Source organism: Lynx canadensis, chromosome F2, assembly GCF_007474595.2.
Source record: "Lynx canadensis isolate LIC74 chromosome F2, mLynCan4.pri.v2, whole genome shotgun sequence".
Classification (NCBI taxonomy): domain Eukaryota; kingdom Metazoa; phylum Chordata; class Mammalia; order Carnivora; family Felidae; genus Lynx; species Lynx canadensis.
The window spans coordinates 34841430-34861145 of NC_044320.2; the positions used below are offsets into that span (position 1 = coordinate 34841430).

Here is a 19716-nt window from a genome sequence, read left to right on the forward strand (position 1 = left end):
ACGTGGCTCATAAAGGTATGCAAGCTCCACCTCCAAAGGCCATCACGGCCAGTCTCTCAGATCTCTCGAGAAGCTCTGACTCCGCCTCCTGGAGAATGAATCAATCAGGACAGGCCCACTGCGGTCCGCAGTAGGCTGGGGGATTCCCATGATGCTCTGTAACAATAACCTGTTGCTTAGGAGGTGGGTTCCGGCAGCTACTTCCGGTTCCCGCCACTCCGAAAGCGGAAGTGCAGGCTTTCCAGCGAACCGCCAACCAGACAAATTCCGACCCACTGGCCCTGTGCTCCCCGGAGCTGACTGCACGTGCAGAAAGTAGCTTCCGCTTCTCTGAAAGATGTACGGGCCCACTGAGGAATACCCACTCCATGCCTGCATGGGCTTTCACCCGCAGTTTCAAGCGATTTGGATTTCCATCCCAAACCATAGGACTCCGGCAGTTCGTCTTAACGGTATTCAAACTCTGCTTTAGTTTTATCCAGTGCATTTCTGGAGCATCCATTCCACAGTTTCTTGAAGGATAGCAAAGTAGAGATGGTACTTTAATGCCTCAGGACACAAGAACTTGAGCAACACTCTCCTTATCATGTACTAAATCTGTGGCTTATTCTAGAACAATAATACGAAGCGTAATACAAACTATTACCGATTACAGTTTTGAATTAGGTGCGGAAGCTAATTAGAGGCCAGATTGCTCCATCTTTTGGCTTAGGGGCCCAGGGAAGCCATTTCTCAGAGCTTATTAGGGAGGTGCCCCTTATGTGATCACTTCTGGGCAGTGGACACAGGCAAATAAGGTTCCGGCCCTCCCTGAGTTTATAGTCTAATGGAAAACAGAGATGTTTGAATTATAGATAACTGTGCTGTGTGGTATGTATGCAGGAGAAAGACGCACGATTAAATGACTTCCTTACTTAAAAAATAGAAATAAAATCGGGGCACCTGGCTGGCTCAGTCAGGGGAGCATCTGACTCTTTATCTCAGGGTTGTGAGTTCCAGCCCCAAGTAGGCACGGAACCTACTTAAAAGTAAGTAAATAAAATAAAAAATAAAATAAATGACTTCCTAAGGTTCTCTGTCAAATCAGTGGTGCCACCAAACCTCAGGAAAGCAAACCCCCTGACTTAACATACCCTGACACATCTTTGGCTCAAGTTGGCCACATCACTTTGGGGCCCAGACCCTGCCTGCTAGGGACCACTTGAAGGTGAATGTAGCAAGAAGCTTTGATGAAAAGAATTTGACTGCAGCCAAGATGACGGCAAAGAGGGTATGTTGTGATCTGTTGTGAGTAACAGTGAAGAACACGGCACCTGAAATGGGGAGCTAATTTTGGGTTAGGTCGTGTGGGGCTGGATTGTAAAGCCTTTATACATGTGGTAGAGGAGAGTTTTAGGGGGGTTTGTGTGCTTTTATCTTTATTTTTAATTTTTTTAATGTTTATTTATTTATTTTTGAGACAAAGAGAGAGAGAGCATGAATGGGGGAGGGTCAGGGAGAGAGGGAGACACAGAATCTGAAGCAGGCTCGAGGCTCCGAGCTCTCAGCACAGAGCCCAACGTGGGGCTCGAACTCACGGACCGTGAGATCGTGACCTGAGCCGAAGTCAGGCGCTTAACTGACTGAGCCACCCAGGCTCCCTGTGTGCGTTTATCTTTTTGGTCTTTACCCCAGGTGAAGAAATTGTCAAAAACTCAATTTTTAAGCAATTCGCCATTAACCTACACAAGATTCTTCCCTATTTTTTCTTTTTAGTTCCAAACCCTGATTCTATTTTTCTTTGCTCCTGTAGCACCCACTCTAATATGTTTAATATATCTTTATATGGGCATGCATGCCTTCTTACAAAAGGTGTATTATTTTTATGCCAATGTGTCTTTACAGAAAGGATAATGTGCTCTGATGATAACGTGTTCTGTTTCCTATATTTTTTCCCTTAATGCTAGGTTTTAAGATCCATCAACGTTGTTAATGTGCATCTGGTTGACACTTCTGGATTTAGTTTTCAGCAGCGCACATCTGCCATATTTTACTCACCCCCTTCTCTATGATGAGCATCTAAACTGCTTCCAACATTCAGCTACCCTGTAAACATCCTTGAGTCTGCGGGAGAATTTCCTACGAATATATGTATTCTAGCATTTTCCCACAGATCATAAGGCATGTGCATGCTGGAACTCAACAACTGCCAGATGACCTTCCTGAGTGGTGGTGGTACCAGTTGAGACTCCCTCCAGCAGTGCCCCAGAGTTCCATCTTCTGTATTCTCACCTGCACCATTTTCTCCCTTCTGACATTGACCATTCTTAGACATGCAAAGGCAGAGCTCAGGTAGATGCAGTAGGTCATAGGGAGCTGGCGAAAGCTCTTCACCTGTGGGTACCGTGAGAAAGGGGCTGCTTTAGAAGAATTGTGCAGGAACAGATCTGACTTGCAAAACCAAAAGATGCAATATATATATGTATTCTCTGCGAGGTTTGGGAGATGTTTAGCGTGACAAATAAAAACTATTTTGTACATATACTTCCTTTTTTGTTCAAATGTCCTCTTCGGTATTTGCTCCTTCTTCCCATGTTTGGTTAGTTGGTGCTGATTTGGTCTGAAATGTGGTTTGACTTGGCCGTGGCCGGTCTCTGCCATGGCTGGTCGCAGGAGGCGGGGAAGAGGCAGAGCTGTGAGATCAGAGTGTCCTGCTGAGCAGAAGCCTGGCCTCACTTGGTGAGCTCTGTCTCCCTCCCTGTCTTCAGCTGTCATTCCCCTTGAGGGTTGGGTGGAATATTACAGTGACAATAAATAGTAACAATGAACATTTGTAGAGTACTGGCTACTCAGAATGCGATCTTCAGACTGGCAGCTTAGGCGTCACCTGGGACACGGTTAGAGATTTGGAATCTTGGGGACCACTCCAGGCCCACTGAATCAGAATCTGCCTTTGGCAAGATCGCCAGCGGGTTCTGTGCACATAAGCACTGCTTCAGTCTTTGCCAAACATTTTCACATAGATTGTCTCATCTAAACTCTTCCCAACACCCCTGATTTCCTTGGGCATAGTTGTTACGTACCTCCCCTGTTACAGTTGAAGAAACCGAGGCTTGGCAGGTGAAAGGGACTAGCCCAAGAGTATCAGAAGAGCCCAGGGCAAACAGATTTTCAGACTCTGCAACTGCATCTCAAGGTCATACTTTATTTATAGCCCCCTTCTCCCCATGCCCATTTTCCCTCAGTCCAAAAGGAAACCACCCAGGAAGAGCTCATTTCAGAGCCAAAAGAAAGTGGAGTGGAGGTGAAGCCTCCCGGTCTCCTCAGGGATGTAAAAGGCCACTGAGACCAAGAAGCACTCCCTGCTGTGCAGCCTTGATTCCCCCTCCTGCTGCACTGCAGCTTTGAGCTAAGAGGGGCAGCCCGATCTCACCGAGTGTGAAGTAGGTGGAGATATTAGTGGGTCCCTCCCTTGAGCAAAGTCTACCAGGTTCCATTTTCCTTCTTAAAAGCAAGCCAAGCAGGGGTTACTTAATCTGGGGTTCCCCAGATCCCCAAAGCATTTGTGGGTACAGTTCAGGAGTCTGGGAACTTAGCATTATCTCCACCCTAACTAAAGGAAACAAACCCACAGTAGCATCAGCAGGACCTGTGACTTTGTAACTAATAGAAATCACAGATATTCCCATACTGAGTTGCAACTGTTGCACATCTCGAAATCTTGTTCCAGCTCTTCTTGACTCCAGTACTTTAGGTATTGGACCCACACTAGATCCTGTTGTTGAATATGTTCAGAAAAGGGCACTATATTGCTAAATATCAACTTTATTTTTTGATATTTTGATAACTATCAATATAATAGTTTCCTTTGTAATTTTACAGATTTCATCTATGAACTTGAAAATATCATTCTGAGAAGGAACTCATAGGCTTTACTAAACTGTAAAAGGACTATGTCAAACTTTGGAAACCATCACATCCCCAGGCTGTTTTTGGTTGGCTCGGGTCACCCCCTATATTTGTTTTATGTCTTTTTTTTTTTTTTTTTTTTTTTTTTTTTGTCAGCAACATAGCACATAAAACCAAAGTGGCCTATATGTTTGTCTTCAGGGGTGAAACAAAGGATTTCCTGAGAAGATTGTACTCCATTGCATAGCCAGGCTTGATGGGAGTGAGGGCTGAAGAACTCCAAGGGAGACCATTTATGACCCTTCTGTTATTCTAGAAGATCTTCTCAACATTCGGAAGATTTCGGTTAAAAATGCATGCCACTTGTTGGGCAGAGGGACCATTAACTATAGCTTTCCTTGGTCACTTACCTTTCTGCAGGTTTGTGTCATGATCTCAGTTATAATCCACAAAGAAGCTGGAAGATGTTTGGCCTTTGAAAAGGAACACCCCTGTCTTCATACCCATGACATTAACCAAGATTACCAAGATTCTGAAGTCTGAAAAGGTAAGTTAGTGACTGCACTATCCAGAGAAAATGGGGGCTCAGACTTTTATGTAAGCTGTAAGAATTCTACCTTGATAATTATCGATGCACAGAGAGATGTCCATGATAGATTAAGTTAGAAAAAAATCAGGTTACAAAATAGCACATTTTATTCTGTAGAGAGAGGGGAAAGTGAGAGGGCAGGGCAGAGAAAAAGAGTCTGAAAAAAAATATATACATTAATAATATTAACTCTGGGGAGTGGAATTACAGGAGATTTTCATCTTTTATTCCTTTTTGTATTTCTTTTTCCTTTGTATGATCAGCATGTACTACTTTTGTTTTTAAAAAAAGGCAGTAAGACTATTTTCACTTTGTAAAAATCAAAATGTTTAACAATTATAGTTTACTGCTAGTTGGAACCTTGCAGAGTCACTTAACCGCCTAACTAGCTTCATACCTCTTGGGAAGATAAAAAAGAGCAGAATGGAAAGTGGGAAAAAATTGTGTACAAAAAATTCTAACATAACATGCTATGCTATACCATGGACTTTATATAGTGGGTCAAATCAAGTCCCCCATATTCTCAATGAACCAGGCAGCAACTGGTACATAGCAGGCCCTCCATCAAAGTGAACTCCCTTCCTTCCTGTTACATGTTCATTTCCAGTGCAGAGTGCTCAGTTCAGTGCTTGGAAGGTCGGGGGTATATTTTTCTTCCAGATCTACATACTTCCCATTTTCCCAAGTTATTTCTTACTCTAATTGTTCTTCCTTTCCTACTTCATCAGTTCTTCTAGTCCTCCTTCCTGGGGTTTTCTCCGAGCTGCTTGAGATTTTTTTTTTTTTTTTTATAAGATGAATATTTTGAAAACTGGCTGTCACTCCAGAGCTGATACAATCACACACCCACTGTTTCGGTTATTTCTTGTGGCATAGCAAACCCACCCAAACCCAGGGACAGTCCTGTATGCAGAGTTGGGGGGCGGGGTAGTGCCTACCTGGTGGAGGGGAGGCAGGAAACGCTACGTGGGTTGCCCTTTCATTTATCATTCCTAATTCTGTGGGTCAGGAATTCAAGGAGAACTCCTCTCTGCTCCAGGCTGGGTCACCTGGGCCTGTGTGACTGGTGCTGGAGGGCCCTGGGTGGGTCTGCTCATGCATCTGGAGTCTTGGGCCTGCCTGGCTGTCAGTTGGGGTGCCTTGGTTTCCACCTCCTCCATTCAAATGTTCTCTCATTTTTCAGTAGTTCAGCCCAAATGCCTCTGCCAAATGGCTAGTTTCTAAGAGGGTGAAAATGGAAACTCCCAAGACTTCTTAAGACCTAGGCACAAGTGGTACCTGGGTGGCTCAGTCAGTTAAGCGTTCGACTCTTGATTTCAGCTCAGGTCGTCATCTCGTGGTTCTTGAGATCAAGCCCCTGGTTGGGCTTTGCACTGTGGAGCCTGCTTGGGATTCTCTCTCCCCCTTTCTCTGCCCCTCCCGTGCGCTCACTTGCTCTCTCTCTCTCTCTCTCTCTCTCTCAAATAAATAAATGTTTTAAAAAATTGTTACAAAAAATAAAAAGACCTAGGCACCAAGTCCTACCATACCACCCCCGATTTTGTTGGTCATAGTGAGTCACAGAGCCAGCCCCCATTCAAGGGGGCTATTAATGCAGGAATGGCAAAGTCACACTGGAAAAGGTTACATGGAGTGAAACGGGTTGTTGTGTCCATCTTAGAAACAATCCACTCAACACCAAGAATTCAAGATTTTATTATTATTTATTATTTATTTTTATTTTTTAAAGAAATCTCCATACCCAACGTGGGGCTTGAACTCAACCACCCCAAGATCAAGAGTTGCATGCTTTTCCTACTGGCCAGCCAGGTGCCCCTGAATTCAAGGTTAAAAAAAAATTTTTTTAATGAGCTTAAAACCCATGGTAATTGGTATGATGAAAATAACAAATACTATTCCCTAGTCAGTAGGGATGTTTTTCCTAATCTGTGTGACACTTTCACTTCCTGAATCATCCCTTACTTGCCTCTCATCTCCACTTTATGTCATATTAGGCTGGGTATGTAAGAGAAGTCCTCGCCATGTCCCCCTTCGCCACGATTTCACCACATGGCTGTTCTCTCTCAGTCTCCTTCCTGAGCCCATAGTTCCCAAGAGACCCAACCTCAGTTCTCTTATCTCTTGTTTACCCTTCCTAGGGGATTGCATCTACTCCTCTGGCTTCAACTATCACCTATACCCTGATTACTCCCAGATTTTAATCTCTGGCCCAGATCTTTATCTCCTGGGCTCCAGACCTGAAATTTCAACTGCCTCCTGGGCATCTCTATTTGGAAGTCCCACAGGTAATCTTATCTTTATAGGTCCTAGATCAAATTTGGCATTTTATTTCTCTACACCAAAACCTGCTGCCTCCCTATGGCCCCTACCTTGGGCAATTGGGTCTTGTTTCATCCAGTGAATCAAGCCAGAACCTGGCAGCCCTCCTCCACATCTCTCTTTCTCATGCCTCCATCCAATGAATTGCCAAATTCTGTTGTTTCTTGGTCCGTCCTTCCTTCCTTCCTTCCTTCCTTCCTTCCTTCCTTCCTTTCTTCCTTCCTTCTTTTCTTTCTTTCTTTCACAGAGACAGAGCATGAGCAGGGGAGGGGCAGAGAGAGAGGGAGACACAGAATCTGAAGCAGGCTCCAGGCTCTGAGCAGTTAGCACAGAGCCCGATGCAGGGCTTGAACCACAAACTGTGAGATCATGACCTGAGCCGAAGTCGGACGCTTAACCGACTGAGCCACCCAGGCTCCCCTCTTGGTATTTCTATTCCATTCTTTCCATGACTGCCACCATTTCCTTAGTTTAGGCCAGCATCATCTTTGTTGCCTACATTACTGCAAAAGCCTTCACTGGTGTTAGACCCCACTTCTCTGGCCCATTCTCCATAATGAGCCCAAATGGGCTTTCTATACCATCATTCCTTGCTAAAATCTCTCAGTAGATCCCTATTGTCTTCAGGATAAAAGTTCTACTTCCACATTCCTTAGGCCTGTTGTGCAAAGGCCCTTTATGTTTGGGGCTACTTCCCTTAACACCCTAAGCTCCCCACCCTACCTCTCAAATCTGTGATCCAGACAGTTTAGAGCATCCTGAATCCCCAGCGGTCTGTCTACTCTCTACCTCCACCCCTGCTCTCCTCTAGCTTAGGGATCAGCTGAGGGAAGCCTTCCCTGACCTCTTCCTTGGCCCTCCTGGGACACTGTGCACACCCCTCTCCTGGCATTAACCACACTCTATAATAATGGCTTCCTCTCCTGTTTACTCCTCCCACTGTCCTGGAAGCCCCTTTGACTTGGTTTTAGCGTTATTCCCCGGTGTTCAGCTAGTGCCTGGCATATGGTAGGGCAACAGATGAATGGTGAGGATACCCACTGACTTTAAGGAGCAATGAGAAGATGGCTGTCGGTTACAATATGCTCTAATTCCATAACTAAACTGAGGGATCTTTACATGTCAGCCCCCCTGCCACTTCCTTCATTATTCTGATGGAAGGAGAAACGAGCACCATCAGCAAGAAGGGTCAGCATCTATCTGAGGTACCGCTTACTACCACCTAGGACTTTTTTTCTTTTTTAAAAAAAATTTTTTTTTTCAACGTTTATTTATTTTTGGGACAGAGAGAGACAGAGCATGACGGGGGAGGGGCAGAGAGAGAGGGAGACACAGAATCGGAAACAGGCTCCAGGCTCTGAGCCATCAGCCCAGAGCCTGACGCGGGGCTCGAACTCACGGACCGTGAGATCGTGACCTGGCTGAAGGCGGACGCTTAACCGACTGCGCCACCCAGGCGCCCCCCTAGGACTTTTTTTCAGTCATACCCAAGAAGACAGTTTTCCATGCGTGGTCCTACACCGATGGAAGCCAAGGGTGAGGTAAAGAAGGATCTATACTTCTGTCCTCGGTGTTTGTCCACATTCTGTCTGTAACTCCATTGGGTCTTCAGAGACAACCTACAATTCTATTTCCTCCGTTAAAAAAGTCTTGAGTGCCTAGGGGCACCCGGGTGTCTCGGCTGGTTAAGCGGCTGACTTCGGCTCAGGTCACGATCTCACAGTTGGTGGGTTTGAGCCCCGTATCAGGCTCTGTGCTGACAGCTCGGAGACTGGAGCCTGATTCAGATTCTGTGTCTCCCTCTCTCTGCCCCTCCCTCGTTCACACTCTGTCTCTCTCTCTCTCTCTCAAAAATAAATAAACATTAAAAAAGTTTTGTTTTTTTTTTTTAAATCTTGAGTGCCTAATACAGAACAGACACTGGACCAGAAAGATTATGACATGGCTGCCATCTTGAAGGAGGTGTTGTAAGATACTTCTTGCAATAAGATGTGATATGTGCTCCACTCCCAGCATAGAGTGTGGACAAAATGCTATGGGAACAGAGAACAGTGGATTCATCTTGAAATTACCAAAGAAGGCTTCAACAAGGTGGCTGTACAGCAAAGGAAGCCAAAGGAGCCCTTCAAAGATCAAAATGTACATTTCTTCCAAGACACCATGGCTCCTGTTACACTTTGAGGAAAATCGGTATTTCACACTGTGGCCTGTAAATTCCTCCTAGTCTGACTGCTCCTGCTCACTCTCCAACCCTGTCCCCCCACACCCCACTTTCCCCAGCACCCTCTACACCTCCAGCCACACTGTATCACCAAGTGAGCTCCTTCCTGGTAGGACACGGTCATAGCTGTATCTTCTACTCAGGCACATTCTCCATGAATCTGCCTATCCTATCGTTAGTTTTCAGCTTAAGAGTCTCTTCCTTAAAGCAAGATTCTTTTTTAATTTTTCTTAATGTTTATTTATTTTTGAAGGAGGGGGAGACAGAATGTAAGCAGGGAAAGAGGGAGACACAGAATCTGAAGCAGGCTCCAGGCTCTGAGCTGTCAGCACAGAGCCCAATGCGGGGCTCGAACCCACAAACCATGAGATCATGATCTTAGCCAAAGTCAGTGGCTTAACCAACTGAGCTACCCAGGCGCCCCAAAAGCAAGATTCTCTTATCTCCTAAACCAAATCACAATCATACTATCATATCACCCCGTTGTAATTCTATGCATTAGTTAGCTTCACCATCATAAGTGATTGTATTATATATATATATATGTAGAGAGAGAGAGATGGAGACAGAGAGACTTGTCTTTGCCTTCCCATCCAAGCTTTCTGAGAGCAGGGACCTGGACTGGCTCCTTGCTATTGTTCTGGTACCTAGGACACATAGTAGGTGCTCAGCAAATACTTGTTGAACAGATTGGGTAAATGAGCAACACAATGTTTGCTAAATGAGGACTGTGGCTTAGAGATGTGGAATTGTACCCATTGAAGAACAACAAGTCATTTGCTCTTGCTTTGGGCAAGGGTATGTCTGGATAGGAGAGGAGTTGGAAGGATGGGGGGGGGTGAGTTGGGGGCAGACTATACCACTCTGAATGGAATAGCTTCTTATCTCCTAGACAACAGGAGCCAAGGACCATTTTTAAGTAGGGAGTGTCATGATTGGATCGTGACTTTCAAAACACCACTGTTGTGGCAGTATGGAGAGTTTGGGCACTAGAAATCAACTGGGATGGGGTTGGAGGTTGGATGGGGAGACTGCAGATTATTCAATCCAAGGGAGAGTTGATAGTAACAATTAAAGGAGAGAAATGAAAAATGAGGAAAGAGAGACGTTTCTGAGGCAAAACTTTCGCGATCTGGGGCCCAACTGGATCTAGGACTTTGCGGGAGAAGGTGAAGGCTGGATGGGAGATGATGAACCTATACAGGAAGGAGCAGAAATGATTTTAGTTTTGGTAATGTTGAGTCTGAGGTGCCTGGGGAACATCTTTCTCTGAATCTCTAGGAATTGTGCCACCACCACACTGTTCCTCCTACCCCTTTTCTCTTTTCTTTCCTGTTTTGAATCACTCCCACAAGCCATGAATGCTCCCTGCTTCTCAGCGTGCTAGGGCATCACGCCAGCAGGCCCCACATTCCTGAAGAAAGGACTGGATTCAGACCTGGAGGGCTGGCTGTGGCCACCTGAGGGGGCGGATCCCTGACAGGAAGGAAGGCTGGCCTGTGGAGGGGGCGGATCCCTGACAGGAAGGAAGGCTGGCCTGCTGGTTGGGCGCCGAGGGGAGCTTCCCCGAATGCAGCAGGTGCCCTGGGCCAGCTGCTCCAACCCCTCCAGCTCAGATCAACAGGATGGGACAGCCCTGGCGGAAGGAAGCCTACAGGAAGGGACACCCCTGCAGACAGAGTGGAGGCAGGGAGTGGAAGGGAGATAGGAAGAGCTGCCTGGGCTGCTGAGCTGGCCCCCCTCCAGCTGATTAAGGAGGGGCAGTGACAAGAGGCCATTCAATCCCTGGCCCTGGTCAACTGTATTATTACTACTGTTGTTGGCTACCCTGGATCTTAGATATACCAGAAGGAACCACTAGAAGATGTTCATGGATTTAACAGTTTCTAAAATAATTAATTCCCTTCTGTGCTCATTCTGTGGTTATTGGGAAAGGAAGGACACTTAAATTAGCCTTTCAGTTACACGGAGAGGTGAGACAGCTTGAGGGAGGGGCCGTGATTTTTGCCACGTGTTCAGCCCGTCCAAAGGAGATAAAATCTTTGGTTTGCTTTAAGCCGGGTTATCATTGCCCAACTCTCCAACAACAGCTGCTGTGAACGGGACCAAACGGCCAAAAGAGGGCAAACTGGGAACGAAAGCAAAGTCAAGGGCTCCCCATCTGGAGGCCCTAGCCCGCCTCGGAGCCCTGGGGGTCGGAGGTGGGGTAGTCGGAGAGAGGAGGGCCGGTGGTGCTTTGGAGGGGCGGGTGTGTCTTTGACTAGGCGGGCTTCCCCGCAGCAACCCCGCCCCGAGGCGTGCTCCGACCTGCGCTGGGTGACCCTAGGAGACCCCTCCACAAGCTGTTTCCCGGCAGGGCGTTTCCGGAGGCCTTGGCCCGGGGTGGTGGGGTCTACCTTTGAAACAGCTTGTAGACTGCAATTTAAACTTTACAACGAGCTCAAAACTCGATTGTCCAACCGAGCGTCGGCTCCGGAGAAGGATAAAAACTCGGGTCTACAGCCCCTCATCACCCCATTGGTCCAGTCCTCAGGGCTTCCTGCAGTCCCCACACCATTCTCCCAGCTGCCTGGAGGAAGGATGGGCGGGGCGGACGGGGCGGGTACCGCTGCCAGCGACGCAGATGGGGAGGGCGAGCCCGCGCCGGCGGCGGGGGGGCGTGGGCGGGGGGCGCAGGAGCAGGTGTCGGCTCTGCGGCCGGGTTCCCCTCCCTCCTCACCCCTCCCCGCTTCGGTGCTCCTCACGGCTCAGCGAGGCAAAACCCAGTAAATGCTCGAGAAATGCAGCTCAGTCGGTCAGCGGGCTCTGCTTTCTTGCCAGACGCCTAAGGACGGCGCTTCCAAATGCAAATCTCTTGGCTCGGGCCCCTTGGCTAGCAGCCGCTGCCTCCCCCGCCCGGCTGCCCGGCGTCCCGCCCACCCCGTGGCGGGCCGAGATGGGGCCCCGAGCAGAGGGGACGGGGCGGAGCGGGCATCCCTCCCCACCTCCCACGTGGGGCCGGCCCTCCGCAGTGCCTGGGCGCGCCGCTGCCGCGCCTCCGGGTTAGGCCCCCGCCCGCGGCACCGCCCCCTAGGCCGGGGCCGAGGACCGCTGTTGGGGGGGTGGGCGAGGGATGAGAGGGTGTCACTGAGTCAGGTGGCGGCGGGAGTTCCCTCGGGCCGGGCCGAGGGAACACGCTGCCGGGGATTGTGTACACGCTCCACTGACACAAGCTTCACGCTGCCGGGCAGCCGCTGATCACGCGTGGCCCCGGGAGCCCATTGGCCGGCGCCTCACACACCTTTGCCGCTGATTGGCCGTCCTCAGGCTCCGCCCCCGCCCCCGCCCGCGGCGCGGGGCAGGCGGAGAGGCTACCTGAATGGGGAGGGGGCAGACGGCGCGGAGCGCGGCGGCGGCGGGAGCGACGTCGAGTGTCTCCGGGCGCCCGTCTGTGGCCAAGCAGCGTAGCAGCGTAGCAGCCAGTCAGCTCGCCGCCGGCAGCCAGGCAGCCAACCATGCTCAACTTCGGCGCTTCTCTCCAGCAGGCTTCGGTAAGTCACCTGGGGATGCCCCTGTCCTTCCTCTCCTTGCTGCGTCTCAGGGGCCAGCCGGGGCGCCAACCCCGAGCCCTTGACATCAGCGGCGCCCGAAGACCGGGGTGCAGCGGGGTCGTGGAGGAAAAAGGGGCTTTCTTCCTGCAAACTGGGCATTGGTGAGAGCGTGTGTGTCGCGGAGTGGGTCAGGAGAGGCGAACGGGGCTCTAGAGACGAAGGGAGAGGTGTATAATGAGGAGGGGAAGGGGCAGCTCCGCAGGGAGACTTGAGGTGGGCGAGGGGGAGGATGGCTGGAGGAGCGCGAAGAGTGAGGAGGGGGCTGCTGCCCTGGCAGCGAGGACTGGGGAAGGTGTAGAGGGGAGGGGGGGACAAGGGGTCTACCCTGCACCTGGCACCCGAGAGAGATGCCGCCGTCTGGATCAGGAATGCGACCCAGGGCGGGAGGGGGCTTCTGGCGAGCATTTGAGGGGCGGGGTGTCCACTGGCGAGGCGAGGGGGCTGCCCCTCTCGGGTCTGAGCCGAGCCTTGCAGGACGGGGGCTGCTCAGCAGACAGCCGGGTGCTGGGGGAGGGGGCGCCCGGCGTGGGCGCGGGGGAATGGCACGTGGGCCCCGGACCGCCGAGGGGAGACGAGGCGCCGGCAGGGGACTCCCCATCCCTGGCGGGAGCAAGTGGCCACCTATTGAGGGCCCCCTGGAAGGGGGGTAGGGAGCCTGCCGTGGGGCGGGGGACGTGGGCGGGGGGAGTCGGGGCCGCGAGACGCGGGGGCCGCGTGTCGAGGCGGGAGCCGCGGGCCGTGCGTCTGGAGCCGGAGCCCGTGGGGGCTGCACGTCTGGGAACCTGTGGAGACTCGGCGGGCGGAGGCCGGAGCTGCCGGAAACCGCGGGGAGGGGGCGCCGCGTCTGCGGGAAAGACGGGGTGGTCTGAGGTCCCGTGGGCGGCGTGGGCGGGAAGCGCCGAGGGCTCGGCCGGATCCCCGGGGGCTGCGGCCGGGAGGAGGGAGGGGGCTGGGTTTCCGCGGGGACACGGCTCCTCCTCCGGCAGCTGAGGCGGAGGCCGGGGGTGGGCCGGGAGCGGGTGCGCCCAGGGAGCTTCTCGTCCCCGAGTGACCCAGCCCCGGCCTCCGCCAGGGGCGGCAGAGAGGCCCAGCCCTGCTGTCGGTTCCTAAGGGAACGGCGGCTCTCCGGGAGCGGGGAGGGGCGGGCACTCCCGGAGCCGGCGCCCGCGGCCCCGCCCCTCCCCGCGGGCTGGGGCGCGCACTGCCGGGCGGTTGGCGGCGGCGCCCGCGGCCCCTCCCCCGGGCCGGCGCGAGGGCGGGGGCCCGCGGGCTCAGGAAGTAGGTGAAAGGTGACGGCGCGGCAATTCCCAGTTCACGTTTCCTGCGCCGCCCGGAGCAGCCGCCGATCACGCTTTGTTCACATGCCTCGCCCCCACCTCCCCCGCGCCCCCGCCCTTCGCGGCCCAGCCAATCCGGGCCTGGGCCGCCGGGCAGGCTGGCCAATGGCGGGGGCAGGGGCGCGGGGACGTGCGAGCGGCGAGGAATGTTCCCAGTGACTCACCCGCGAGCCTCATTGAGGTTAGGGCGGCCCCATCCGTCTGTCCCCGCCAGCGAGGATCTCCCCCGCCGTCCGCCCCCGCCCTTCGTCTGCCTCCCCCGCCCGCGCCTCCACCCGCTCTTCCCTTTCCTGCCTTGCGCCCCACTCCCTTTCCTCCCCTCCCCGCTTCTCTTCCTGCCCTTCCCAGCTCACGCTCCCCTTCCTTGCTTGCCTGCCTTTTCTCCTTTTTCTTTGCTTTGCTTTGGCGTCTTGAGGCTTTTAGACATACGTGCGCTGTCCATTGCAGCTTACATAAAGGGGCGCGCGATTATGCAATAGCGTTGTTGGTGAAATCTCCAGAGCAGTGGCTCCTTTTCTAAGGTTATCAACACGAAGGGTTTATGTATTTTTTAAAACTAGCGTCGAGAGTAGTACTTTGTAAAGAATGCTTTTCGGTATTTTTACACAATTTCTACTTCAACCAAAAGAATGGCATCACATTAATGGAAAATGGAAGGTGGTGGGTAGTGCCATTTTTTTTTTAAGTGCTGTTTAAGGAACTTTAATATGAAACATTAAACACTTGATAGAGGGAGCTGTACAAATGGCAAGCATGCACTATCATTCTTGTCATCTGGCAGTTATTTTAAAAAATTTAAAAAATGTTTGGACTATCGCAGACTCACCAGGCAGTTTTTACAAATTCTGGGTGGAATATTACATTTTGATTGTCCATTTTTTAGTATCGCATTAGCTGGTCATAGCTATGCATGGCAAGCCATTGTTTAAATCTAGTGAAAGGGAACACAAATATGAAGAACTTGAAGCCTAAATATGGCTTTGGGATTTTTCCACATATTTCACTTTATCCCTCTCTACCATAGATAATCAAGCTATGAAAGGTATTTTACCTTTAAAATAACCTAATGTAGTAATTTTAAAAAGACACTGAAGATTTCTATTCTGTTGATTTTATCCTAACGTGCCAAGTGACTTTCAAAAGATCAGACCCATATCGACAGACCTGAGTTCTGTCCACTACACTTGGCCTTTTCCCCACTACCAGTTGTGGGGAACTGGTACCTCAAAAGTCCTCATACCTCACCTGCAGTATTGAAAAAACTTTTGCATAACCTTCCCTTAGTTATTTCATTTGATCTCAGTTGCAGATGGCTGTTCTGGGAAGAATATAATTTTTCTAAATCAAGTTCATACATGCATTGTTGGATCATACATGCATTGTTATCTTTGGCCTTGGTCTCCTTAATGGTAATATACTTCTCTTCTACCTTGCAGGGATATCAGTGTTCAACCCTAAGTATTAGAGAAAGAATGAGGAAAATTTTATTTTTAGTAGGGGTGAGAGAAAAAATTATTTCACAAACTTGGAAATTTGTGCAACTGTAAAGAAAAATTGTACGTTGCTTTGCGTGTTACTTGGATGACAAAAATATGGTTATAAGCATTTGATCTTTTGTTCTTAAAGGAAGAAAGGATGGAAATGATTTCTGAAAGATCGAAGGAGAGTGTGTATTCCTGGAACAAAACCGCAGAGAAGAGTGATTTTGAAGCTGTAGAAGCACTTATGTCAATGAGCTGCAGTTGGAAGTCTGATTTTAAGAAATACACTGAAAACAGACCTGTTACTCCTGTATCCGATATGTCGGAGGAAGAGAATCTACTCCCGAGTACACCTGACTTTCATACGATCCCAGCATTTGTAAGTTTTATTGTTTTTAATATGAGACTGCAGATGGTCTAATTTTTTATAATTTACATAGCAAACTTAATTTCTCATGCCTATTTCTGTTATTTCTTTTCTAGTGTTTGACTCCACCTTACAGCCCTTCTGACTTTGAACCCTCTCAAGTGTCAAATTTGATGGCATCAGCGCCATCTACCGGACACTTCAAATCATTCTCAGATCCTGCCAAGCCTCACATTGCTGCACCTTTCAAAGAGGAAGAGAAGAGCCCGGCACCTGCCCCCAAACTCCCCAAGGCTCAGGCAACAAGTGTGATCCGTCATACAGCTGACGCCCAGCTGTGTAACCACAGATCTTGCCCCGTGAAAGCAGCCAGCATCCTCAACTATCAGGACAATTCTTTTCGAAGAAGAACCCACCTGAACGTTGAGGCTGCAAGAAAAAACATACCCTGTGCAGCTGTGTCACCAAACAGATCCAAACGTGAGAGAAACACGGCGGCGGATGTTAATGAGAAAGCAAGTCCTGCACTTTATGACTTTTCTGTGCCTTCCTCAGAGACAGTCATCTGTAGACCTCAGCCCGCCCCTGTGTCCCCACAGCAGAAGTCGGTGCTGGTCTCCCCACCTGCAGTGTCAACAGGGGGAGTGCCACCTATGCCGGTCATCTGTCAGATGGTTCCCCTCCCTGCAAACAACCCTGTTGTGACAACAGTTGTTCCTAGCACTCCACCCAGTCAGCCACCAGCTGTGTGCCCACCTGTCGTGTTCATGGGCACTCAGGTGCCCAAAGGCGCTGTCATGTTTGTCGTTCCCCAGCCTGTTGTTCAGAACCCAAAGCCTCCAGTGGTGAGCCCAAATGGCACCAGACTCTCTCCCATCGCCCCCGCTCCAGGGTTTTCCCCTTCCACAGCAAAAGTCACTCCTCAGATTGACTCATCCAGGATACGAAGTCACATCTGTAGCCACCCAGGATGTGGCAAGACGTACTTTAAGAGCTCTCATCTGAAGGCCCACATGAGAACACACACAGGTACCAACCATTTCTTATTCGTGTCATTGAGATTTAGTTGAATGTTTTTTGGCCATGATCACAGGTACAAGCCAGGCATGTTAAAGAAGAACTTGCCTTATTAGCCAGTTCAGTGGGGGATATTTACAGGTTTCTCAAAGATTTCATCAAGGTGTTTGTTTTAATTTCTCAAACGATGATTATGTGTCTGAGTAGTTACTTTAATAAAATATTTCTAAAGCCGTTGTACCATAGTTGAAGTCAGAAAACCTTTTTGTGTTTGGCATTTATAAAGATTCCTATAAATGTGATTGAGTGAAAGTTGGAAATATATGTAGCATTCAGTTAACAGTTGATTCATTTAGTAGCTTTTATTTTAAAGAGCATCTCTTAAGATATTTTAAAATGTATGTCTTTGGATATAATTAGATCTGCAATTTATAGTGACTTGATGAATGCATAGTGACGATGATCTGAATTTCTTTGTCTCAGGAGAAAAGCCTTTTAGCTGTAGCTGGAAAGGTTGTGAAAGGAGGTTTGCCCGTTCCGATGAACTGTCCAGACACCGGCGAACCCACACAGGTGAGAAGAAATTTGCTTGTCCCATGTGTGACCGACGGTTCATGAGGAGCGACCATTTGACCAAGCATGCCCGGCGCCATCTGTCCGCCAAGAAGCTACCAAACTGGCAGATGGAAGTGAGCAAGTTAAATGACATGGCCTTACCTCCAACCCCTGCCCCCACGCAGTGACCGCTCAGAAGGTGAGAATCCGAAGTAACTTTGGTCACAGCCAGGAGCCAGCGGTGATGTAAAAATGCTTCCACTGCAAGTCTGTGGCCCTCCGGTGCGGCGGAACGCAGAAGCCCCACAGCCTGAGGAGAAGCCTCAGCCCTGGGCTGGAGGACAAGAAGTGCTGCAGCCACAAGCAGGTCACAGAGTGGCAGGATTCATTTCTTATCACATAAGAGAGATGAGAAAGCTTTTATTCCTTTAAATATTTTTTGAAGGTTTCAGATGAGGTCAACACAGGTAGCACAGATTTTGAATTTGTGTGCACAATTTATTAATTCGTTTTCACCGTTTGTACTTGAGACCAACTTTTCAATGTGATTCTTCTAAAGCACTGGTTTCAAGAATAGAGACTGGAAATAAACATTATGGTACGGAGATGGAGATGGAAAATTGATTTGTATTACAAACTTTGGCATCTTTTCCTAGTTATCTTGTTTACTATTCCTAGTCTTTCCAGTCAATTTCGTGGATGTAGTTGTTAAATATGATCTAGAACTAGCATTTTTATACTTGCTACCATTTGGAATTAAGCAGCTTGTATATTGCTAAAGAGGGCCCAAAGATTTGGAATCCTCAGTAATTTAATTGCTTTGAAGTATAGCTATAATTTTTTTGCATTTTTGTTTTGAAAGTTTAACAGATGACTATATCTAGGCATTTTATTATGCTTTGAGCTTTAGTTTGCCTGCAGTTTCTTGTGTAGATTTGAAAATTGTATACCAATGTGTTTTCTGTAGACTCTAAGATACATTGCACTTTGTTTAGAAAAAAAAATGGAAGATAAAAATATATATTGTAAAGAAGGGATACCAAGAATTTTAGATAACTCCTTGAAAAAGATGACTTATGTCATCAGTAAAGTACCCTTATATTATGAGGATATAATGTGTGCTTTATTGAATTAGAAAGTTAGTGACCATTATTCACATGGGCAAGTGTTGTCCTGTTAATTTATAGGAGTTTTTTTGGGGGGGAGGGAAGTGGAATTAGGTGAATAGAAGTTGTTAAAACATTCACTTTTGTTAAACAGTATTTCTGTTATATTCTGTTCTATAGTGGATGATACATACAGTGGTAAAACAAAAGTAAATTGTTTAAAATCTACAGTGAAAAATGGCACTATATCTTTCCATTTAACATTTTTCTCTATTGGGTATTGATTTCTGACATCAAAACTTGGACCCTTGGAAAACAGGAATTTTCTTTAAATAATAAAAAAAACTTTGTGATTTACAATTTGCACAATATTTCTTTTGTTGTACTTTATATCTTGTTTACAATAAAAATTTCCTTTGGTATATTTACTTGGTTGATGGCATTTGTTGAAAACAATTCTCACTCTAAACATGACATTGATCACTTATGAGTGTATCCAAAGACTTAGTGTCTGCATTTTTCTAAGAGCTTCATTCAATTTTAGAACTGCAGGGGTGTATCTCTACTGTGAATCAAATTAGTATACAAAGTGAGGACTGGTATCCATATATTCACTGAGATAACTTACAAGCCTGCCCAGTTCAAGAAACCAACACATTTTAATCTTGAAACATTCTTGTACGTTTTGATGATTTGGGATTGAGATATAGCTCTGGCTCTCAGCAAAACCTTAAGTAGCATTAAATTAAGGGGCATACCACGATGAATGATTACAAGCAATAAGACTGCTGTGGCAAATGAAAAGAATCCTGACCTGTTAAATGGAGAGTAAATTACCTCTGGAAGTTAGATTAGCTCAGGCCATTAAGTGAAACCTTAAATGCAATAAACATGCTGATACTTAAGCTGCATGAAAGGTAATACACCTGGCAGGAGAAACACTTGCTAGTCACTTGTCAGTGGAATTAGGAGCTGTAAATGCTAGTTGGGTGTATTGAGTATAATTTTGGAGGTTGCTATTTTAGTTGGCTCTGAAATCCCCTTGTCATGAGAGAACATTGTCCACAGTATCCAACTTAGCTATTGACCTAAAGTCTGGCTCACTGTTGAACACGCATGGTAAGGGGCAATGTGCTCACTTGGCACCAGTTATAAGACAAGCATCTCGGGTCATCTGTGCACCTGTTACGACTTATTTCTTGGAAACTTAACACCGTGTAAGTACAGCACAGCCGCTGGGGAGGGT

The 19716-nt window shown here is 48.3% G+C and overlaps 1 protein-coding gene across 3 annotated transcripts; it reads left to right on the forward strand.

The window, feature by feature from the left end:
- Nucleotides 1–12385: 12385 nt before the first annotated feature.
- KLF10 (Kruppel like factor 10) lies at nucleotides 12386–18898 on the forward strand. Of its 3 annotated transcripts, none has more exons than XM_030304089.1 (4): nucleotides 12386–12547; nucleotides 15571–15804; nucleotides 15909–16821; nucleotides 17293–18898. In XM_030304089.1, exons 1-4 carry the CDS (start codon nucleotides 12512–12514, stop codon nucleotides 17550–17552), a joined length of 1443 nt encoding a protein of 480 aa, XP_030159949.1. In that variant the 5' UTR covers nucleotides 12386–12511; the 3' UTR covers nucleotides 17553–18898. The 3 variants fall into 3 exon arrangements, with proteins under 3 accessions (XP_030159949.1, XP_030159950.1, XP_030159951.1); XM_030304090.1 differs by lacking the exon at nucleotides 12386–12547 and adding an exon at nucleotides 12598–12708; XM_030304091.1 differs by lacking the exon at nucleotides 12386–12547 and adding an exon at nucleotides 14515–14604.
- The last annotated feature ends 818 nt before the right edge of the window (nucleotides 18899–19716 follow it).

What these genes read in the sequence shown, in the direction of transcription:
- KLF10 (XM_030304091.1), top strand. Translation starts at nt 14,530, where the DNA reads ATGCTTTTCGGTATTTTTACACAATTTCTACTTCAACCAAAAGAATGG. An exon ending in TTAATGGAAAATGGAAGGTG is followed by an intron (nt 14,605 to 15,570) that starts GTGGGTAGTGCC and finishes TTGTTCTTAAAG; the next exon opens with GAAGAAAGGATGGAAATGAT. An exon ending in CCACATGAGAACACACACAG is followed by an intron (nt 16,822 to 17,292) that starts GTACCAACCATT and finishes TCTTTGTCTCAG; the next exon opens with GAGAAAAGCCTTTTAGCTGT.